This window comes from Giraffa tippelskirchi, chromosome 5 (genome assembly GCF_054371585.1).
Source record: "Giraffa tippelskirchi isolate mGirTip1 chromosome 5, T2T-mGirTip1v1.2.pri, whole genome shotgun sequence".
NCBI classification, from domain to species: domain Eukaryota; kingdom Metazoa; phylum Chordata; class Mammalia; order Artiodactyla; family Giraffidae; genus Giraffa; species Giraffa tippelskirchi.
In genome coordinates this window covers 135,754,310-135,776,346 of record NC_137279.1, presented here as the reverse complement: position 1 = coordinate 135,776,346, position 22,037 = coordinate 135,754,310, and the positions used below count along the sequence as shown (strand labels likewise).

Here is a 22,037-nt window from a genome sequence, read left to right as displayed (position 1 = left end):
ACTTACTTTCTCAATGAATTTGACTATTTTAGTAGTCAAATGTAAGTGGAATCATAATATTTGTCTCTGTGCACACCGAGGTTTTATAAGCCAGGGATGACAGATTTAGAAAGAAAATCTTTAAGATGAACTATGGACAAAGGTTTGTAATATTGTACAGGAGACAGGGATCAAGACCATCCCCAAGAAAAAGACATGCAAAAAAGCAAAATGGCTGACTGAGAAGGCCTTACAAATAGCTGTGAAAAGAAGAGAAGCGAAAAGCAAAGGAGAAAAGGAAAAGTGAAAGTGAAGTCGCTCAGTCATGTCCAACTCCTTGTGACCCTGTGGACTGTAGCCCACAAGGCTCCTCCGTCCGTGGGATATTCCAGGCAAGAATACTGGAGTAGATTGCCATTTCCTTCTCCAGGGGATCATCCCAACCTAGGGATTGAACCCAGGTCTCCTGCATTGCAGGCAGACACTTTAACCTCTGAGCCACCAGGGAAGCCCATGGTGGGAGAAAAGGAAAGACATACCCATTTGAATGCAGAGTTCCAAAGAATAGCAAGGAGAGATAAGAAAGCCTTCCTCAGAGATCAATGCAAAGAAATAGAGGAAAACAATAGAATAGGAAAGACTAGAGATCTTTTCAAGAAAATTAGAGATATCAAGGGAACATTTCATGTAAAGATGGGCTCGATAAAGGACAGAAATGGTATGGACCTAACAGAAGCAGAAGATATTAAGAAGAGGTGGCAAGAATACACAGAAGAACTGTACAAAAAAGATCTTTACGACCCAGACAATCACGATGGTGTGATCACTCACCTGGAGCCAGACATCCTGGAATGTGAAGTCAAGTGGGCCTTAGGAAGTATCACTATGAACAAAGCTAGTGGAGGTGATGGAATTCCAGTTGAGCTATTTCAAATCCTGAAAGATGATGCTGTGAAAGTGCTACACTTAATATGCCAGCAAACTTGGAAAACTCAGCAGTGGCCATAGGACTGTAAAAGGTCAGTTTTCATTCCAACCCCAAAGAAAGAATGCCAAAGAATGCTCAAACTACCGCACAATTGCACTCATCTCACACGCTAGTAACGAAATGCTGAAAATTCTCCAAGCCAGGCTTTAGCAATACATGAACCATGAACTTCCAAATGTTCAAGCTGGTTTTAGAAAAGGCAGAGGAACAGAGATCAAATTGCCAACATTCATTGAATCATCGAAAAAGTAAGAGAGTTCCAGAAAAAAACATCTATTTCTACTTTATTGACTATGCCAAAGCCTTTGACTGTGTGGATCACAATAAACTGTGGACAATTCTTCAAGAGATGGGAATACCAGACCACCTGATCTACTCATTGAGAAACCTGTATGCAGGTCAGGAAGCAACAGTTAGAACTGGACATGGAACAACAGACCGGTTCCAAATAGGAAAAGGAGTACGTTTAACTTATATGCAGAGTACATCATGAGAAACACTGGGCTGGAAGAAGCACAAGCTGGAATCAAGATTGCCGGGAGAAATATCAATAACCTCAGATATGCAGATGACACCACTCTTATGGCAGAAAGTGAAGAAGAACTAAAGAGCCTCTTGATGAAAGTGAAAGAGGAGAGTGAAAAAGTTGGCTTAAAACTCAACATTCAGAAAACTAAGATCATAGCATCTGGTCCCATCACTTCATGGGAAATAGATGGGGAAACAGTGGAAACAGTGTCTGACTTTATTTTGGGGGGCTCCAAAATCACTGCAGATGATGATTGCAGCCATGAAATTAAAAGACGCTTGCTCCTTGGAAGGAAAGTTATGACCAAACTATACAGCATATTAAAAAGCAGAGACATTACTTTGCCAACCAAAGTCCGTCTAGTCAAGGCTATGATTTTTCCAGTAGTCATGTATGGATGTGAGAGTTGGACTATAAAGAAAGCTGAGCACCACAGAATTGATGCTTTTGAACTGTGGTGTTGGAGAAGACTCTTGAGAGTCCCTTGGACTGCAAGGAGATCCAACCAGTCCATCCTAAAGGAAATCAATCCTGTGTATTCATTGGAAGGACTGATGTTGAAGCTGAAACTCCAGTATTTTGGTAACCTGTTGTGAAGAGCTGACTCATTTGAAAAGACCTTGATGCTGGGAAAGATTGAAGGCAGGAGGAGAAGGGGACAACAGAGGATGAGGTGGTTGGATGGCATCACTGACTCAATGGACACGAGTTTGGGTGGACTCTGAGAGTTGGTGATGGACAGGGAGGCCTTGTGTGCTGTGGTTCATGGGGTTGCAAAAAGTCGGACACGACTGAGTGACTGGACTGAACTAATTGAAAGGATGACACCCTTGGCTTGAACTCCTCTTCGGTGACTTCTTCATGAAACACGAAAAATCCAAACTCCTTACACCAAGTCCTGTAATTTTCTGCATAAGTTGTCTCCTTTCTCTCTCTCTACCTCATCTGTACCAATCTCCTCACTCTGTCTGCTCTGATTTTTTTCTCTCTCATTTTTTGTACCAAACTCTTTCCTGCCTTTCAGGTCCCTGCACTCCTTGGAATGAATGACATTAATCATTCAGCAGTTATTTATTGAGCATTTAATATATACCAGGCACTGTTCTTGGCCCAGGGAATATGGCAGTGAACATAACAGCTAGAATTCCCTGCCCTCGAGGGGCTGACATTCCAGTGGGACACTCTTCTACCAGCCCTTGATGTGGCTGACTGATCCTTCTACTTTGGACAGAGAATTTAAGGGAGTTTCAGGGGGGCAGAGGGTTGAATCAGGAGGGCTGGAGCCCTGGAAGCAGAGAGGCCAGGTTGACGGTGATCTCAGGTGGGCCCACCCAGGGGTGAAGAGAGCCTGAGCAATGGGGACGAGAATGTCACATAGGTGTGGGGGGAGTGGAAGTGTCAGAACTAAGTAACCAGCTGGAGAGGGATGTGAAGGTTTCCAGCCAGGTAGCTGGCCATATAATGGGTGTGTGTGCATGTGTGCTAAGTCACTTCAATCGTGTCCAACTCCTTGTGACCCTATGGACTGTACCCCACCAGGTTCTGCTGTCCATGGGATTCTCCAGGCAAGAATACTGGAATGTGTTGCCATGCCCTCCTCCAGAGGATGCCCACCGCCCCCACCTGCCAGGGATCAAACTCATGTCTGCCCGTGTCTCCTGATTTGCAGGTGGATTCTTCATCCACTGAACCACCTGGGAAGCCCAATATAATGGGCACTCAACACATATTTATTAACTGGGTGCAAATTATTCCTTTGACTCAGTTCAGTGTCAAAGTTCCTCATTTCAGCTGTGAGAGCCAGGAGATACTAACTCTCTTAGAGGGCTTTGGTAAAGGCTGAGGTCACATCCATAAAGCTCCTGACAACTCCAACAAGCACTGTCAGTTCAGTTCAGTTCAGTCACTCAGTTGTGTCCGACTATTTGTGACCCCATGGACTGCAGCATGCCAGGCCTCCCTGTCCATCACCAACTCCCAGAGTTTACTCAAACTCATGTCCATTGAGTCAGTGATGCCACCCAACCATCTCATCCTCTGTCATCCTCTTCTCCTCCCGCCTTCAATCTTTCCCAGCATCAGAGACTTTTCCAGTGAGTCAGTTCTTCGCATCAGGTGGCCAAAGCATTGGAGTTTCAGCTTCATCATCAGTCCTTCCAATGAATACCCAGGACTGATTTCCTTTAGGATGGACTGGTTGGATCTCTTTGCTGTCCAAGGGACTCTCCAGAGTCTTCTCCAACACCACAGTTTATGGTGTTGGAGTAAATCATGGCCCTAAGGGTGACATACACAGTAGACATATCCCAGGTGCCTGTTCCCTTATACTGTATACCAAGAGGAGAGGGAAGTCTTGTCCTCAGACTCTGAATTTCCAGCACCAAACACAGTCCTTGTCTGTCAAGTGAGTTGATGTGGATGAATGAAACCACAGATGAGTGAAAGAGTGGCCTCAGTCACTTGAGATTGTCCTATACTTTGTATAAATCAAATGTTTTTCCATCTCCCCTCCCTCACCTATAATCCCAATCCATCCCCTTCTCTGAGTCCTCTTAACTCATTTTTTGATACACCCTTCTCTGTGAGATTAGGAGATTAGGAGATTATGTCTGGGTTTTGCATCTATAGGATAGTGGCATGAGACTAAATTTTTTCTCTAAACATCTCCCCATCTCTGTCATTCACTGGTTTTCTCTCTCTTTCTCCTCTGAGTGGTAATTTCTGCCTTTTGTTTACACCAGGTTCCTTTGTCTTCTCTTCTCCTTAAAATGGCCATAAATAGAACTGAAATATATATTACTTGTTATGTTGTTTGGTTGGAACTCTGCTTCCTGTTCTCAGCATTCAAAGATGATGAGTACTGTATGATGAATATATATTTCCTCTTTCTCTTATTGCACGATTATTTTATAACATGCTGAGAACAAAGCACTGAATAAACCAGATGAGATCCCTCCTCTTCTGGAGCTTTCCATCCATTGGGAAAATTTTCTGTTAACAACAGACTCTGGAAACCCAGCACTTGAACTTTGTGTAGCTAGATTATCTTCATAATTGGCTGTGTTCTCCCAGTCACTGTGTGCAGATAAAAACTCAACAAATTCATTTGTTTGTTTAATATAAAATCAAGTAATCATTTTTGAACCTTCCCCCATCACCCTCACTGCCCCAAATTGTCATTTGATTAAATCAACCTCTTGCTTTGTGTTTGGGTTGCAATCAGTCTTAGCACATGAGTGTGAGGTTTTTTGTCTCTGAAGTTGTCAGTGTACTCATCAGGAACCTGTCATGTTTTTAGGAAGGTGAAGTGATATACACAGATTGGAAAATGGAAAGAGACCCTGAAACTGGCCGATTTATGGGTAAGGTTTTTTCTTCTTTATTGTTTCGATATGTTTCCTATGATTTTTCAATAATTAAATTCATTTATTTTTAATTGAAAGATAATTGGTCAACAACATTGTGTTGGTTTCTGCTAAACATCAACATGAATCAGCCATAGGTATACCTATGTCCCTTCCCTCTTGAACCTCCTTCCCCATCCCACCCCTCTAGGTTGTTAGAGTCACACAGCAAATTCTCATTGGCTACCTATTTTACATACGGTAATGTACATGTTTCCATGTTAATCTCTCTAAACATCCCACCCTCTTCTTCCTTCCCCTCACCATGTCCATAAGTCTGTTCTCTATGTCTCTGTCTCTATTGCTGCCCTGCAAATAGGTTGATCAGTACTGTCTTTCCAGATTCCATATATATGCGTTAATATACAATATTTGTTTCTGACAACTTCACTCTGTATAATATGTTCTAGGTTCATCTTATGAGTAAGTTTTGATGGTTGCTCCATTATTAATAAGCTGTTCCTTTTTTCCAAAGCACTGAGGAGCCCTGGCCTGCCTTATGGGAGGGAAGGCATGTGAGGTTCTGACCCTACACTTGCTATTAAAGTGAGGGCTTCAGATAAAGTGAGGGCTTCACCATTGTCACCTAGGAGCTTGTTAGAAAAACAGGATGCTACCCCAGGCCTACTGACTCTAAATACAGATTTTAATAAAATTCTCCAGGTGATTTGTTTTCACACCAAAATTTGAGGAGCACTAATCTGTTGGTACTTAAATTATTGAGACACTTGGACAATTCAATTTTAAAACAACAATACTGTTTCAATACTTCAACAACCCAGTAGCTCAGCAGTGTGGAAAACCTGAGTCAGGGTGAAATTATAAGCTAAATTCACCATGATCTTGAAGACCTCAGCACTGTAAGAGAGAAGTAACTCTAGGGGCTGGGACTGGTGGTATCCATGTGTCCCCCTGATCCTGGGCCTGGACTCTGGGCAGCTGAACAGAGGTATGAGGGTCACACCCAGGTATGAACAAGAATCAGAGTCAATGATTCAGGCTTCTCTGCTGACTCAAGAATCCGCCTGCCAAATGCAGGTGACACAAGAGACTGGTTCAATCCCTGGGTTGGGAAGATCCCCTGGAGAAGGAAATGGCAACTCACTCCAGTATTCTTGCCTGGGAAATCCCATGGACCGAGGAGCATGGCAGACTACAGTCCATGGGGTCGCAAAAGTTGGACATACATGGCTTAGCGACTAAACCACCACCACCAATAAGCAAAGTTCCCCGTCAAAGCTCAGAGCCTTGGGGCACACTACAGTTACAACCACTTGCTTTAATGCTTTGGATTTTATCATGGCATGAACATATATTTGACCTACTTTTCAGAGTGTGGAATAACCATGAGATAAGGAAGAGGCAGCTCCTGGAACCACTTGAAACCTGTGGAGCAGTGAGAAGAAGCAGTGAGGCTTGGTTCGCAGAAGGGGATCAAGTCAGTCCTGTGGGTGGTTGGTGCAGATGGACCTGTGTGCAAGAGACTGAGGTCCAGAGGTCAGAGCCACCGCCTGCAGGGGACAGCTGCTGGGGCTCAGATCTCCGCCTCAAACTTAATCTTCACTTCTGAGTCTGGTTCTGCGGGCGAATGTCTGCCTTAGACCTGCGAAATCGGCTTCATCAACATTGCCTCCAGGGTGGTCATTTTCATCTGGAAACAAAAGCATTCCTACTTTTCTTACACAAGTCTCCTGCCTAGAGACCTAAATATGTGTTATTAATAAGAGTGGGGCATTGAGAGAGGATTGGATATGACCTAAAAAAGAGTCAAGTGCATGTAGAACTGAGACTGATTTCCCATTTTCCAGTCATTTTCAATTCCATGATTTAAGGTTGAACTCAACATTATATACTGAGTATAATATAACATAGTGAATTACATTCAACTACTTTTAGGCTGATTCATGTTTCCATTTATTTAATAATTCATGAATGTTAGTAGTGCATGTGCTGCAGGCCAGGCACATTAGTACATGATAACAGTCTCCTCCACACCCCTGGGATACAAGCTGAGGCAATGACTCAGTTTGTGACACCATGATTTGGTTGTGCACAGATGGACATGGGTTCCTCCTGGTCTCAGATTTTCTTGGAGGCTTACCCTAAACTGCTTTTAAGGTAGCCCATGGCAAACAGGTTGAGCTATTTATTTTGAATGAATTGTATTCCATCTACAGAGCCAGTGACAATAAACTTAAAAGCCAAAGCTTTATGTTTATACCTCTTTGATGTTTGTTCTTACTTTCATTCATTCATCAAATCATTACTGAGAATCTACTATGTGCCAGGTACTAGGGATTCAAAGATAAACAAGATAATTTCTCCCCGAAAGGAGATCGCTGATTTATTGGAAGTCAGCCACATAAGCAAATGATGACATTACGCTGTCATTGGTGCTGTGGCTGGCAGCAAACACAAAGTGACATGGAAACCCACAAAGGCACCAACTCTCTTGGGTGGTTAAGAAAAGGCCCTACAGGGAGTTTGGGGGAGAACAGATAGATGTGTATGTATGGCTGGATCACTTTGCTGCTGCTGCTGCTGCTAAGTCGCTTCAGTCGTATCCGACTCTGTGCAACCCCATAGACAGCAGCCCACCAGGCTCCTCCGTCCCTGGGATTCTCCAGGAAAGAATACTGGAATGGGTTGCCATTTCCTTCTCCAATGCATGCATGCATGCTAAGTCGCCTAAGTCGTGTCCGACTCTGTGTGACCCTATGGACAGCAGCCCACCAGACTCCTCCATCCACAGGATTCTCCAGGTAAGAATACTGGAGTGGGCTGCCATTTCCTTCTCCCTGGATCCCTTTGCTGTTCACTGAAACTGTTGCAACATTGTTTGTTAATTGGCTATGCATGCTCAATCACTTCAGTTGTGTCCGACTCTTGTGACCCCTTGGACCACAGCCCGCCAGGCTCCTCTGACCATGGAATTTTCCTGGCAAGAACACTAGAGCAGATTGCCATTTCCTTTTACAGGGAAGCTTCACAAGCTCCCAGGGATGAAACCCACATCACCTGCATTGCCTGCATCGCGGGCAGGTTCTTTACTGCTGAGCCACTGGGGAAGCCCTAATTGGCTATACCAGAATACAAAATAAAAAGTTTGAAAAAAGAAAAGGCCCCACCACAGAGAGATATAGTTGAGCTGGGTCCTACAGGGTAGATTTCAAATTTTCAGATGGAGAAAGACATTCCAGGTAGAAAGAGGAACAAATGCAAAAACACAGAAGCTCAGAAGAGCAGTGGACAAGTAGGAAACAGGGAGACCTCCTGGCCAAAGCGTAGCAGTAGAGAGGACTACAGCAGCAGCAAAGGCTCCAGGAAGGACATTTGGGTCTAGATGGCAAAGAGCCTTGAGTGCCTCACACTAAGCCATGGACTTCATCCTAGTACCATCAATATGATCAGAAAATCACTCTGTCAGGAGAGCAGGGGTTGGATTTATTTATTGGTAGGTCTTACAATGGAAGCAGGATGATCAGTTACAATAGCCTAGATGAGGAATGGAGAGGACTGATGTGTAGACAGGGTAATGAAGATGGACAGAAGAGGAAATTCAAGAGGGAGAGATAGAGATTAACATGCCAGGGCTTTGTGACCAGTGGGATATGAGTGGAAAGGTAAAAGAGTAATTGCTTTTAATTTCTTGGCATTCCAAAAAAAAAAATGAGAAGTATCTCTAACCACCTACTTAAAGGGCATTTTAAAATCATCTTCTTACTTTAATACTTTAAAATTACCAATCAAGGATTTTGTAACATGGAAAGTCAAGTGACACTTATTCCCGTTGGATAATGGTTGAAGTACAGGGACTGTCAATATGTAGAGGTGCTGAACTGTAAATTGCACACCTTACTTACATTCTGTGAACTGGCAGTGTTTCCCTTGGGAGTTACCAGCCCAATGGCATTCATAAACAGCATGGACATTTCCTGAGTAAAGATGAGGCAATTACTAGGACCCATTTTCTCTTGATCTGCCCCAAGTTCAAATGTGCACGGCAAGAGGGAGAGTTTCTTCTTCTAAGAAGAAACTTCTGAAACATGGATTACCCTGCCTGAGCTATGTGTGATGAAGAACTCATACTCAAACAAGGCTTCCAGATGACCCAAGAAACACAGGCTGATGTATTTGATGATGATGACAGTTGACATAATCATCTCATGTACTCAACTCAGAAGTTGGCACATGTCATGTGTCAGGCACTCTTCCCAGTACTTTCCATGGATTAACTCATTTAATCTTCACAGCAACACTGTGGATTTGAACCCAGGCCATCTGTGTTCTTAACCACATCAGGATGCTAAATCCTTCTTTAGATAATGACTCTGGGAACTACTGTTTTGTTTGTTTAAGTTTCTTACCTGACTGGGGGCTCTGGCATTTCACTGAATAACTTAAGGATAGTTCCATTTACTGCTGAATGGCACTAGGGTCTTTCAAAGGACAAAAGGAAGGAAAAGTTATATGGGCTGAGAACATTCAACATGTTAAAGCACCAGTCTTGATGGTTATCTATATTCCTATCACTGATGATCATTAAATTTTGCAAAGGGCTTCTAGACTCCTGGATAGCCCTGCTCATAGAATGAGATGGTATAGGAAATCCCAGCTCAACAAGGACAAAACCAGAATCTAAGAAACACAGCATCAGCAAGAAGAAAGCTACTGGTTTCCAGGGATCTCCTGCCTTCCCAGGAATCTTCCAGATCACTTCAAGATGGCCTTAGAAATAAGTCTTCTCTGCTGTCTTCAAGATGGAGCTTTGGTTAGAGGAAAACTGGCCTTTTTGTTTGTTTGTTTTTAACTTAGAAGAGCTACAGTTAAATTTATACTTTAAAAGGTTTTTCAAATAATTTTTAAATTGAGATAAAAATACACATAAACAAGAAATTTAACATGTTAACCATTTTTTAAGTATAGTTCCATGGTGTCGAGTATATTTACACTGTTGTGCAACTAGTCTCCAGAACTCTTTTCATCTTGTGGAAGTGAAACTCTGTTCTGGTTAAACACTAGTTCCCACCCCTCTTCCCCCTCAGCTCCTGGCCATCACCTTTCTACTTTCTATTCCTATGAATGTGACTGTCTTAAGTACCTCATGTCAGTGGAATCACACAGTATTTGCCTCTTTGTGACCGGCTTATTTCCCTTAAAATAATATACTCAATTTTCATTCATGTTGCAGCATGTGTCAGAATTCCCTCACTTTTAAAGGATGAGTAATACTCCATTGTATTGGTATACCACATTCTGCTTATCCATTCATCCATTAATAGACATTTGGGTTGCTTCTACCTTTACAGTATTACAAATAATGCTTCTGTGAACATGGGTGGACAAAAATCTCTTTGACATTGTATCAGCTTTTTGAAAGATTATGGTAGCTCTTTTTTTTTCTGCTTAATGTTAGGTTGGTGTTCTGAGAAAAAAAAAATCGAACCTTCACATAGCTATTAATATGTTGAGATTCAGAATAAGTTGGTGGCTTTAGTACAAAGTAGCCACACACTGTAGTTTGACCTAGACAGGCACATATTTTTAGGGCCATCCCTGGGACTTGTGGGTGTGGGCAGCAAGGTGGGAGGAGCAGCCGGCTCCAAAGCCAGGCCGGGGGAGAGGAAACCAAGCCACAGCGAAGTAGACAGACCAGGGGAGCAGGAGTACCCTGGTGCCCAGGACAGAGACAAAGGGGAGGTCATCATTTAATATCCAAACCAGCTCATCCTCTAGTCTTCCCAGTGGCAATAAATGGAAGGTACAATGAGCCCGTTGCTCTTACCAGAAACCTGGCTGTCATTCTCAGCACTTCATCTCTTTCACCCCTCCTGTCAACTCTAGCTCACAAATATTTCTTAATTATCCACTCCTCCCTTGCATCTGCATTCAAGTCACCATCCTCTCTCACCATAACTGCAGCAACCACCTCCCATAGTGTCCCCTCTTTGCTTTTATCTCCTCTGATCTATTCTTCCCACAGCAGTCAGAGAATAATTTCATGTATCTTCTAGCCCTAAAGGACTCATTAAATCACATTATACTTAGAATGTAATCTAAATGCTTTTCCTAATAAGGTTCTGCAGCACCTGGACTCACCAGGTCTTCATTTGTTTCCTATGTTTCACCCTGGGATTATCAGTTGTTGTTCAGTTGCTCAGTTGTGTTCAATCTTTGTGACCCCGTGGACTATAGCATGCCAGGCTTCCCTATTCACTATCTCCTGGAGTTCTCTCAAACTCATGTCCATTGAGTTGGTGATGCCATCTAACCATCTCATCCTCTGACACCCTCTTCTCCTCCTGCTTTCAATCTTTCCCAGCATCAGGGTCTTTTCCGTGAGTCGGCTCTTTGCATCAGGTGGCCAAAGTACTGGAGCTTCAGCTTCAGTATCAGTCCTTCCAACAAATATTCAGGATTGATTTCCTTTAGGATTGACTGGTTTGATCTCCTTGCTGTCCAAGGGACTCTCAAAAGTCTTCTCCAGCACCACAGTTTGAAAGCATCAATTCTTCAGCGTTCAGCCTTCTTTATGGTCCAACTCTCATATCAGTACATGACTAATGGAAAAATCATAGCTTTGATTAGACGGACCTTTGTCAGCAAAGTGATGTCTCTGTTTTTTAATACACTGTCTATGTTTGTCATAGCTTTCCTTCCAAGGAGCAAGCATCTTATAATTTCATGGCCACAGTCATCGTCCGCAGTGATTTTGTAGCCCAAGAAAAAGTCTGTCACTGTTTCCATTTTTTCCCCATCTATTTGCCATGAAGTGATGGGACTGAATGCAGTGATCTTCTTTTTTTGAATGTTGAGTTTTAAGCCAGCTTTTTCACTCTCCTCTTTCACCTTCATCAAGAGGCTCTTTAGTTCCCCTTCACTTTCTGGATTATCAAACTCCAGTCCTATTGCCTTCCTCAAAATTATAGATACTCTAAACACTTCCCAGGACTCTGTTGTATATTATTCCTTCTGTCTGGAATGCTACTCCACACCAAAATCTTCTCGTGCCAAACTCAGGCCTAAATGACTCACCTGCAGAGAATCCTTTCCTGACCATTCAGCCTGAATTACAAATGTCCCTTGTTATTTTTTCTTGTGATAATTTTTCCTTCATAATACATTTCACATTTTCTTATTATATACCTTGGGATTTGTTTGTGGAGTATCTGTCTTTCCACTGGATTTTAAGTTCTGAGAGGGAAGATCATGTTTGTTTATTAACCATTGTTTACCCAGCCATCCTTAGTACCTGGTACTTACAATCAATCCACAAATATTTATTGACTAATAATCTATAACACTGACTAAGCGATGGATTAACAAATGAGTAAATGAATAAGAACGGAAAGTGTTCCTTTGAGCCTGCAAAGTGGCTTTAATGGGAATTTCCCTGGACTTTCCATTAAAAGAGGAGGAGCTGTCCCTTGACAGATTGATTCACCCCAACTGACCTCTTGTTCTCCACTCAGACTTCATTAATCAGGACCTATCTGTCCATCAGAGATCTGCCCATTCTTCATTGTATGAATGTAAACAGTGTTACGAAAGATGAAATGGCCTTTTCCACTCCAACAGCAAAGAAGCCCGTGAGCCTCTACACAGTCCATGATGGAGCTGTCCACACCATTCAGAGGTCACCTTTCTACAAGGACATTATCCTCACTGTTGGGGGTTGGAACGTGGCCATCTGGAAAGAAGGTATTATGGTAAGTTGCCTGCAAAATGGAAGAGTAGGTGTGTGGTCCTTTATTATTGAGGAAAACAATAGGAACAACAGACTGTTCTGACATAATAATGCCTTTGGGAAGCTTTTTAGAAATTTTGAAACAGATGGCCTGGGCCCCAGCCTGTCAGCAGAACCAGTACAAGCCTTTGGAAAACACAACCATTTGCTTTTCTTCCCTGAGGGCAGGAAACATTTATAAGTCTTTTGTTCTCTGAAACCAGTGTTTTCTTCTAAATATATGTTGTGAGCTGTTCACTTGGTTTATGTTTTTCCCCTCCCCTTAAAATACAAGATGGGATACTGATTACTGTATGAAGCCCAAGGAGAAGCAATGGGTCTATCATCTTTGCTCCTGCACCAGGCAACTTGTCACCAGAAAGTGGGAGTAAGAAATCTAAGGGATCTATCACCAGGCAGACAGAGACATGCAGAGGTCAGGATGAGGCAGTGCCAAGAATCTGGTGGTCAGGATTTCGGACAGGGCCTGGATCCAGATAGTCAGAAGCTAAACTGCCAAAACCTCGAAAGATTGGTAAAATTGAGTGAAGCAGGAGTGTGGGAAAATCAGTATGATGTGTCCCTTTCATGAGCTACTTAAGAGAATTATCAAAATCTGGAAAAAAAAAAATATATATATATATACACATACGAGTTTCACATCTGTAATATATATATTCTTTGACCTAACACTTTTCCCTTTTATTTCTGGGACTCTAATTTATATGAATACTCAAAAAAAAAAAAATGTGTGTGATATATGTACAAGTTTGTCATTGAAAAAATTTGGTATCTCCTTGAATGTCCTTCCAGAAAAGGACTTCTACTTCATACCAATGTACTTTGGTATGATTTTTTTTCTTTGCAACAAGCAAGTATTAGTTTTTCAGTTAAAGAAAAAAGAAATTAAGCCAAGATTGTCCAAAGACTGTGCAGGGGTCAAGAACCTGGTTATCCACAGAAACTGAAGTAACTGAGCAAGAAGAGGCTGGGGTGTCTCCTGTGAGGAGTCCATGAATTAGTGATGTTTGTTCCCCACAAGAAGCCTTTGTTTGCATGTTTGGGAGGGTAGGAGGCAGCTCCATAGCTTAGGTTAGTCCTGGCAGATATAAGTAGGTGAAGAGGTCGACCTGGTTGCCAGGTAGAGCGTGATGGTGGGAAGAGAATGCATTTTGATCTTCTGTCTCTATGAAACCCCCCCGAAGAAGGCAAAGTACCCACAGCAGAGAAAAGAAATGATCTTATTATGTTGCATTGGTGGTCCAAAATCTCTCCCCCAAAATATTCATAAACTACTGGATGCAGCTCACAGAACTGACTGTTCATTCCTTTTCCTGAACACCAAAGCTGCTTCCATGGTGAGTAGGCACCTGACAGGAAAATAAAGATATAAGCAAAATTTATAATCTTATAATCTATAATTTGTAATCTTATAATCTTTACTCATCCAGTGTCCACCAGTCTCCAAACAAATAGCAATGGGCTTTAGGAACAGTTGAATCAGAACCATCAATAGCTCAATTAGAAAATTTGATCTTTTCTACAAAGTCACTAAAATAAGAAAAAAATGCTATAAAAATATACAAGAAAGAAAAGAGCTGACATATATAAAAACCCTATAAGGAAAACAGAGAAGACTTCTGAGTAGGCATAAATCTGCTGTTATATGATCATAGCTATCTGAGTTTTATTCTAGAAACAAAAAACCTTGTGAGTATCCCTCAGATAATAACAAACACTTTTGTTTTTAATTTTAGACCGGACCCCTCCTTCAGTCATGCTGTGCACCAAAAAGGTACACCTCAGGGCACTGGTCCCTGACCAGGCCTGGAGTCTTCTATATTGGCCGAGAAGATGGATACATCGATATCTGGGACCTTCTTGAAAAAACTCATGAACCAGCCCAGTCCCAAAACATCTGTATAACTATGATCACATACATCAAACCCTGGACCTTTTCTGGTATGTTAACTCTGATTAAAGGAGCAAAGTCATTTTGCCTTTTTTGGGCGGGAGACATTTTGACATTCATCTGGAAAGTCTCTGATGTTGTTTCTCAAGTTTTTTCTCCCCATCTCACCTCCTCCCTTCCCATCACTGCACTTCCTTTCCCTTCCCTCTTCTACTCAAATTTTGGTTACAACCTGAGTTTCACTAGTTTTTTCATCAGTTATTTCTGAGACACATTTTAGTATGTCAAGCAGAGGCTGATTTTGAACCACGCAATGAAAAGCATTGTCACCCTCTCTGGGTCCCTAAATCACAGAGTGAACCCTAAATCCTTGCTACCTTTTGTGGCTTCTTTTTCAAACAGAATATGTTCTATATCTTTACTCTTTTGTTATGTCACAAATTTTCAATATTTTATCACTTTTATGGCTTTCCCCTGCACAATATCAAGCAGTTCTTTTCATGAAATCTCAATGACTCTGTGAGGTCATATATAACTTTTGAACTAACTGTGAGGAAAAAATAATGTATAACAGAGCAAGCAGAAATTCAAGAACATGTCGATAGAAAAGTAATTTATATCCTTAATCTCAGTTTCTCTATTTCACCCAAGTAATACTTTCTGCCCAGACTAAGTATATATTTGCCTCTTTTAAAAGAAGTTTCCCTTTGTTTCCAAAGACGCACAGGCATAAAATTGTCATTTTCTCAGAGGAAACATGAGGTTTAGAAACACGGTCTTCAGGATTTCTAGAGTGTCAGAGTCTGGCTGCTACTTGACCGTATGTGTCACCAAAATGTGTTTTTCCATATTTGCTGCAAAACATTGCTTTTGTAAACCTACAGGGATTGTGATTCTAGGATTTAGCAATGTGAACCAGACCTTCTGAAAAGGAGAAAGAAATTAAAATTCTCAAATACGCTTGTGTTTTGTACCCATTTAAAATGACCCAAAGGAGCAATTTGTTTCTGTAATAAGAAAACTGGTTTTGGCTGTCTTTGAAATTCATCTGAATAATGGCATCCTTTAGCCCTTACTGTCTTTGGTGAAAATTGGCATCATGATTTTTCTGTGAAAATCTTCCATGTGTTATACCCGCTTCCTTCTCAAATCTTCCATGGATCCAGTCAGAGAGGGTCACCCTCATCTGGGAGCCACAGTCCTTAAGTAGAGGCTAAGAAAACATGATTGGGGATGAGCAGGGTGGCTGAGAAAGGCTCAGGGTCTCAGCCTTCATTTCACCAACTGGAAAAATGTCTTTCGTGTGTTATTATGATCTCCAGTCATGAAGGTCTGATAAAGATGCCAAGATTATTGTAACCACAACAGGTCCTTTGGGAAACCACAAAGCAACAATGCAGTACGTCTTTAACCTCTAAGATGACTTGCTGATTGCAGAGCTGTTTTTTTCTCCCCATTTTTTGAAACTTTCAGCTAAGCAGCAATTTATAGCCATAGCTGATTATTATGGAACACTGCATATATTGGAAATTCCTTGGACATTAAGTCACCCTTCAACCAATGAGGTTAGTAACTTTTGGCTTTGAGGATTTATGTACTCAGATACTGCTGAGACATGTTTTAGAAGTATGTTCAGAAATGACAGCATTTTTGCTCTATAAGAAAATAAAATAATCATACTGTCAAAAATAAGGGGATGTTAACCTAAATGGGAAAAGAATTTGACAAAGAATAAATATGTGTATACACGTAGCTGAATCACTTTGCTATGCATCTGAAAGTAACACGACATTGTTAATCAACTATGCTCCAATATAAAATAAAATAATGAGGGGATGTATTCCTGTTGTATGAGATAAATGGCTTAAAGCTAGAGGGGAAAAAAAGCATACAATGCAAGAAAAGCCAAGTAAATGAAGCCCAGATTCACAGAAGAACTGATTTGGGGATTCATAATCATAAGAAGTTATTTTCAGATTGTAACCCAAGCATGGGACCCTTATTTTGGTGATACCCTTCCCAGAGGACCCAGCTGATATTTTTATGCATCTCTCCATTGCCAGCCTCCATCCATCCTTCCCCAGCTTGGTGTACTGCAGGCAGCAGGTCTGAAGAGGCAGTGTTCTGCCCCTCCATGCATACCACCCAGGGGTTTCATTTCAAGCAGTGTTAATAATTATGTTATAAAAAGAAGATCAATAAATAGTACATAAATATGGATGCAGTAAACATTAAATATATAGATTGCAATCTGTTGCAAGTTCCAACAACGTCAACCTAGTTACTTGCAGGCAAAAAGCTCTCCCTTCTTTGGTTACCTTGCCCAAGGTCTCTGATGCCTTCCCTGCTTCTGTTCTTCTGCCCACACATGCTAAGCTCTCCAGGGGACCAGGAACTCAACTCTGCTTCCAGCCCCTTTAGGGTTTCCACTGACATCCTCATCTGGGTTTTCCAAGTTTGACTGATGATGCAAAACTTCCCTTAGTCTTAAAAGTGAGAAGGAGAGAAAGGAGGGAAAAGAGGCACCCAGGGATATTTCTCTTACAAAATTGCAATTTTTTGCAGTTCTCTCCTTCCAGTCCCACTCCTTTTCTGCCATCCGCCAATTCGCAGGTCCCTGAACCTTAGCCCAGTAGCCCATGAATTAGCTCCTCTGGTAGTGAGCATTGGCCTTATCCCAAAGCAGGCAATCTAGCTAATAACTTACAAGCAGCAGATGTTCTTCCAGAGCCTTGTCAAGAACATGGGGGCTGCTGTGTGAGCCCCCTCCTCTCATGGGCCTGTATTTCTAACAGGTATCAAGTATAAGCCACTACTTTGAAAGAGAAGTCAAACATCTGGAATATGTAGAACAGCGCAAAAAAATTCGTGAACAGGAAAAGAGAGAAATGGAGCTGGAACTGGAGAAGAAAAAAGTTGTAAGTTAAATTTCAGAAACCAAAATTGCCTTCCTCTAACACTAGTAGGATTATATTTGTTTGGCTTATTCCACAGATTCAAAAGAAAAAATATGCCTTTTCACATTCTTCTCTTGTTCTCATGGGAGTCAAGAGGGCAGTTCTCTGATTTCCTAGCTTAGTGTGAGTCAAACTACCGATTGGACACCCAGTGAGATTCTATCCAATTTAGTTTCTGAAATTTTCTATATTTCAAAGTCCTTTAGATTTGGTGGTATCTAAATACCAATATGGATACAGAGATTCAAAATTTGAATGCTTTCATTTCATAGAAACTTAACATTTAATGAATAATGTGCTAAAATAGTGTAAAAAAGAGTAGAATATGAATTAGGACATGTGGGCTCATATCTCATGTCTACCACTTACTAGCTCTGAGATCTAGAGCAAGGTTTTCATCTTTGCTGAGTTTCGGTTCTCTTGTTTTTAAAATGGGAATACTAGTAACAACCTTTTAAGATTACTGTGAGGATTTAAGTTAGGTAACCTGACAAACAATAAACTGTCATTAAGTGGGAGCTAGTATATAGAGGGCATAGTAGCTACTAGTTGTTGCTCAGTTTCATCTGACTCTTAGTGACCCCATGGACTGTAGCCCACCAGGTCTCTCTGTCCATGGGATTCTCCAGGCAAGAATACTGCAGTGGGTTGTCATTTCTTCCTCTAGCGGATCTTCCCAACCCAGAGATTTAACCTTTGTCTCCTGAGTCTCCTGAATTGCAGGTGGATTCTTTACCCCTGAGCCACTGAGGCTCAGAACCCACCTGCCAGTGCAGGAGAGGTAAGGGACATGGGCTCTATCCCTGGGTCTGGAAGATCCCCTGGAAGAGGGCATGGCAAGCCACTCGAGTATTCTTGGTGTGCTACGGTCTCCTGGTGGGCTATGGTCCATAGGGTCGCAAAGATTCAGACACGACTGAAGCAGTTTAGCACAGCACAGCACAGTATATAGAGACAGATGAACGAATAGATATAAATTTTACTGTAATAGACTAGAACTGTGAAATTTGCGACTGAGGATAATTTGGTGTAGGACACATCCTCTTTAAACTCTACCAAAAAGGAACCTAAAGCTCTGAAGCCCCTACCCTCCTCTTTCTCAATCTCTCTGATGTGATTTTTACTTTGTTGGTCTTCCCTTGACCAGTGGAATTGGGGGCTTTAAATAGTCTGTGAATTCAGCTCTTCTTTCTTTCTCACTTGAGGTCATCTCAGTCCATATTTCTGCTTGTCTCTTGCTCATTCCCTTCCTTGCCCTTTTGGCACCAACAATTTCATCAGTGCCTGCTGTTTCCTTATAGCCAAATATATAGCTTCCCCCAATGTAATTACTCATGTGAGACCCTAGGTCTCAATTAAAAACACAAGCATATGGAAATATTTTAATGTATTGCATTAGCAAATAGATTAACATTATCATACTGATAGATACAAATTAGTGTAACAAAAGCAGATGAAGCATCATTTCAAAACATTGTTTAGTGGTGTTGAGGTATAAAATAAGCCAATTAATTGGCCTTGTTTACTACAAAAAAAAAGTGGTCTTGGTCTGTTCTTTTACATGATCACAAACATCGGATGAACTTCTGCATGGGAGATTACCTGCCACCTTTCCCCACACCAGCAATCATCTACAATTACTAGGAGTGTTTACTTATTTATTTTTTATAATTTTATTTATTTATTAAAAAATTTGGGGAGGGCTGTACTGGGTCTTCATTGTTGCTCAGGCTTTTCTCTAGTTGCAGAGAGCAGGGGCTACTCTCCAGTTGCAGTGTGTGGGCTTCTCATTGCAGTGGCCTCTCATGTTGTGGAGCATAGGCTCCAGGGCACCAGGGCTTCAACAGTTGCAGTTCCTGGGCTCTAGAGTGCAGGCTCAATAGTTGTGGCACACGGCTTTAGTTACTCTGCAGCGTGTGGGTTCTTCCTGGACTAATGATGAACCCGTGTCTCCTGCATTGGCTGCAGGATACTTTCCCACTTAGCCACCAGGGAAGCCCCTAGGAGTGTTTAAATAACATAGTGACAGCTAATTATCCATATAAGATAATAATAATTTGCATGTGAATTACTTTTAAAACACTCGAGTATTGTTAATAATCATATCTGGGAACTGAGTTTCCAAAACTTTTCCACCTCCTTCTTGTAACTTCATTTCCATCTGACATCAGTTCAGTTCAGTTCAGTCACTCAGTCGTGTCCGACTCTTTGCAACCCCATGAATCGCAGCACGCCAGGCCTCCCTGTCCATCACCAACTCCCAGAGTTTACCCAAACCCATGTCCATCGAGTCGGTGATGCCATCCAACCATCTCATCCTCTGTCGTCCCCTTCTCCTCCTGCCCCCAATCCTTCCCAGCATCAGGGTCTTTTCCAATGAGTCAACTCTTCACATGAGGTGACCAAAGTATTGGAGTTTCAGCTTCACCATCAGTCCTTCCAATGAACACCCAGGACTGATCTCCTTTAGGATGGACTGGTTGGATCTCCTTGCAGTCGCCATCTGACATAGTACCTTCCTTAAAGTAGAGCGTCCACATCTCAAGTTTTCTATGGAACTAGACTGTGGATAAATGAATACATTTAAAGGGGCTCCTCTGTTACATTTAGAACATGAATAGAGTCACCAAGGAAAAACAGCTAATGTTCGTCAGAAGTATCTCCTTACAAGCAATGGCTGATGATAGGAGAAATGGGAACAAACTGTAATAACCTCAGACAATTGCCGTGGGGATTAAATGAGTTAAATATTTACAGCACTTAGCCAGTAACTGACAGATGGGAAGTGCTAATGTGTCCACTATTAGTATTATTACAGAGGGCAGGGGATAATCACACATCCGTCCAGCAAGCCAAAAAGAAATAAATAAGATTATTTAAAAAAAAAAATCACAGGACGACATACCAATATGAAGCAATCGTAAGTTCATCTGAAAGGAGACACGGATGAGAAGAAACAAAATCTTAAAAATCATAATGACTGCCCTAGCAGATACTACAATAAATGTATTTAATTAATTAAATTAAAATTAAAATACTAATTAAACCAGAACAGTACTCATGCAAACATTGACAGATCAAAGAACAAAACAGATGACTCAGATTATTCAGCAAGTGGTGTTGGACGCTGTAAGTCACTTCAGTCGTGTCCTACCCTGTGCGACCCCATAGGACAGCAGCCTACCAGGCTCCTCTGTCCCTGGGATTCTCCAGGCAAGAATACTGGAGTGGGTTGCCATTTCCTTCTCTAGGTGTTGGATAAATTAGCTGAATAAATGATCTTTGTTGTTTTTCCCCTCCCCTCTCAACATGCTCTTCCCTCTTCCAGTAGCAGGAGCTCATAGGCCAGCCTGGATTCCCTCCGCCCCTGAGAGCCCACATCTAGTCCATCACAAAATTTGACCAGCTCCACCACTAGGAGATACTTTGAGTCTCCACACACTACTCTGCTGATCTTTGCCCCTCCTGTTCAGGGTCAGCAGCCCCTCTCCATGACCATGCAAGAGATGCCCTCCTGCCCCCTGCCCCGCAAAGCCCTTCTGGAGAACAGCAGCCGGTCCAGCCCTTCAGAAATGATGGAAGTCCCTTCCGTGGGACTTCCCTGGTGGTCCAGTGGTTAAGACTTTGCCTTCCAATGGAGGGAGGTGTGGGGTTCTATCTGTAGTTGGGGAGCTGGATCCCACATGCGTCACAGCCAAAAAACCAAAACATAAAACAAAAGCAACATTGTAACAACTTCAATAAGGGCTTTAAAAAGTCCACATCAAAATCTTAAAAGGAAATAGCCTCCTCCAGCCTTTGATATCTCTAGCTGTCAGAGTTTTATACAAATGACTTGCTTTTTCCCCCCTAGAAAACGTTTCAGAAGTCAAAAGAACAATTGGAGGCCGAATTGAAAATGGACTACGAGAGTTATTTGGAACTGGAGAAGAACATCCTCAGCAATCTAGGTCTAACCAAAGTGAAAGAATCAATGTCATACATAGAATTAATATAGAAAAGTTTTCTGTAGAGGTGTTTTGGGGGTCTGTGGGAGTTTTCTTCTTGCTCATTAATTTTTATGTAAGGTGAACTAGCAAACTAAACATTAAAAAGATTTACTTGTACATATAAAGTTTTTATCTCACTACAATTAAAACTTTTGAATTAAGCGATAAGATCTGTTTCAGTTTGGGGACTGAATATGTACTAAACTTTGTACTGAATATAAAAGGTGTTGATAATGAAGCTTTCATTTTCCTGTAGTAATACAGAGCTTAAGACATCCACACTCAGTCCTCAGCCAACATCTATTCAGAACCCCTGATCCCAGACCAGAAGTGGAAATCAAACTTTGCTTCTAATTATCAGGTTGCTTTTGGTCACATCTCCACAAAGTGCTCCCACTGGGCCATTGCACAGATTATCAGGCCATGAGCTAAACACAATATTAGTAAACTGAATCCAGAAATATACACTGAAAAAGGGTAATGTATGAAGATCACATTGAACTTATCTAGGAAATAAAAGGTTAGTGTAACAGTAGTGGTCAGTCGCTTCAGT

The 22,037-nt window shown here is 41.7% G+C and overlaps 1 protein-coding gene across 4 annotated transcripts in view; it reads left to right on the top strand.

Annotated features, from left to right (window-relative positions):
- Positions 1-21,649, top strand: part of DNAI3 (dynein axonemal intermediate chain 3) — a 76,873-nt gene extending 55,224 nt beyond the window's left edge. For 2 of the 4 annotated variants that reach the window (XR_014053566.1, XR_014053567.1), the window contains 6 exons: positions 4,795-4,858; positions 12,479-12,609; positions 14,384-14,588; positions 16,012-16,107; positions 17,334-17,456; positions 21,349-21,649. Coding sequence is in view for 2 of the 4 variants with exons in the window: in XM_081490050.1 (XP_081346176.1) it covers positions 4,795-4,858; positions 12,479-12,609; positions 14,384-14,588; positions 16,012-16,103; positions 17,334-17,456; positions 21,349-21,492 (759 nt within the window). In the remaining 2 variants the exon portion in view is untranslated. The remainder of the gene's footprint in view (positions 1-4,794; positions 4,859-12,478; positions 12,610-14,383; positions 14,589-16,011; positions 16,108-17,333; positions 17,457-21,348) is intronic. The other 2 variants (XM_081490050.1, XM_081490051.1) reach the window with 1 other exon arrangement.
- Positions 21,650-22,037: the final 388 nt, after the last annotated feature.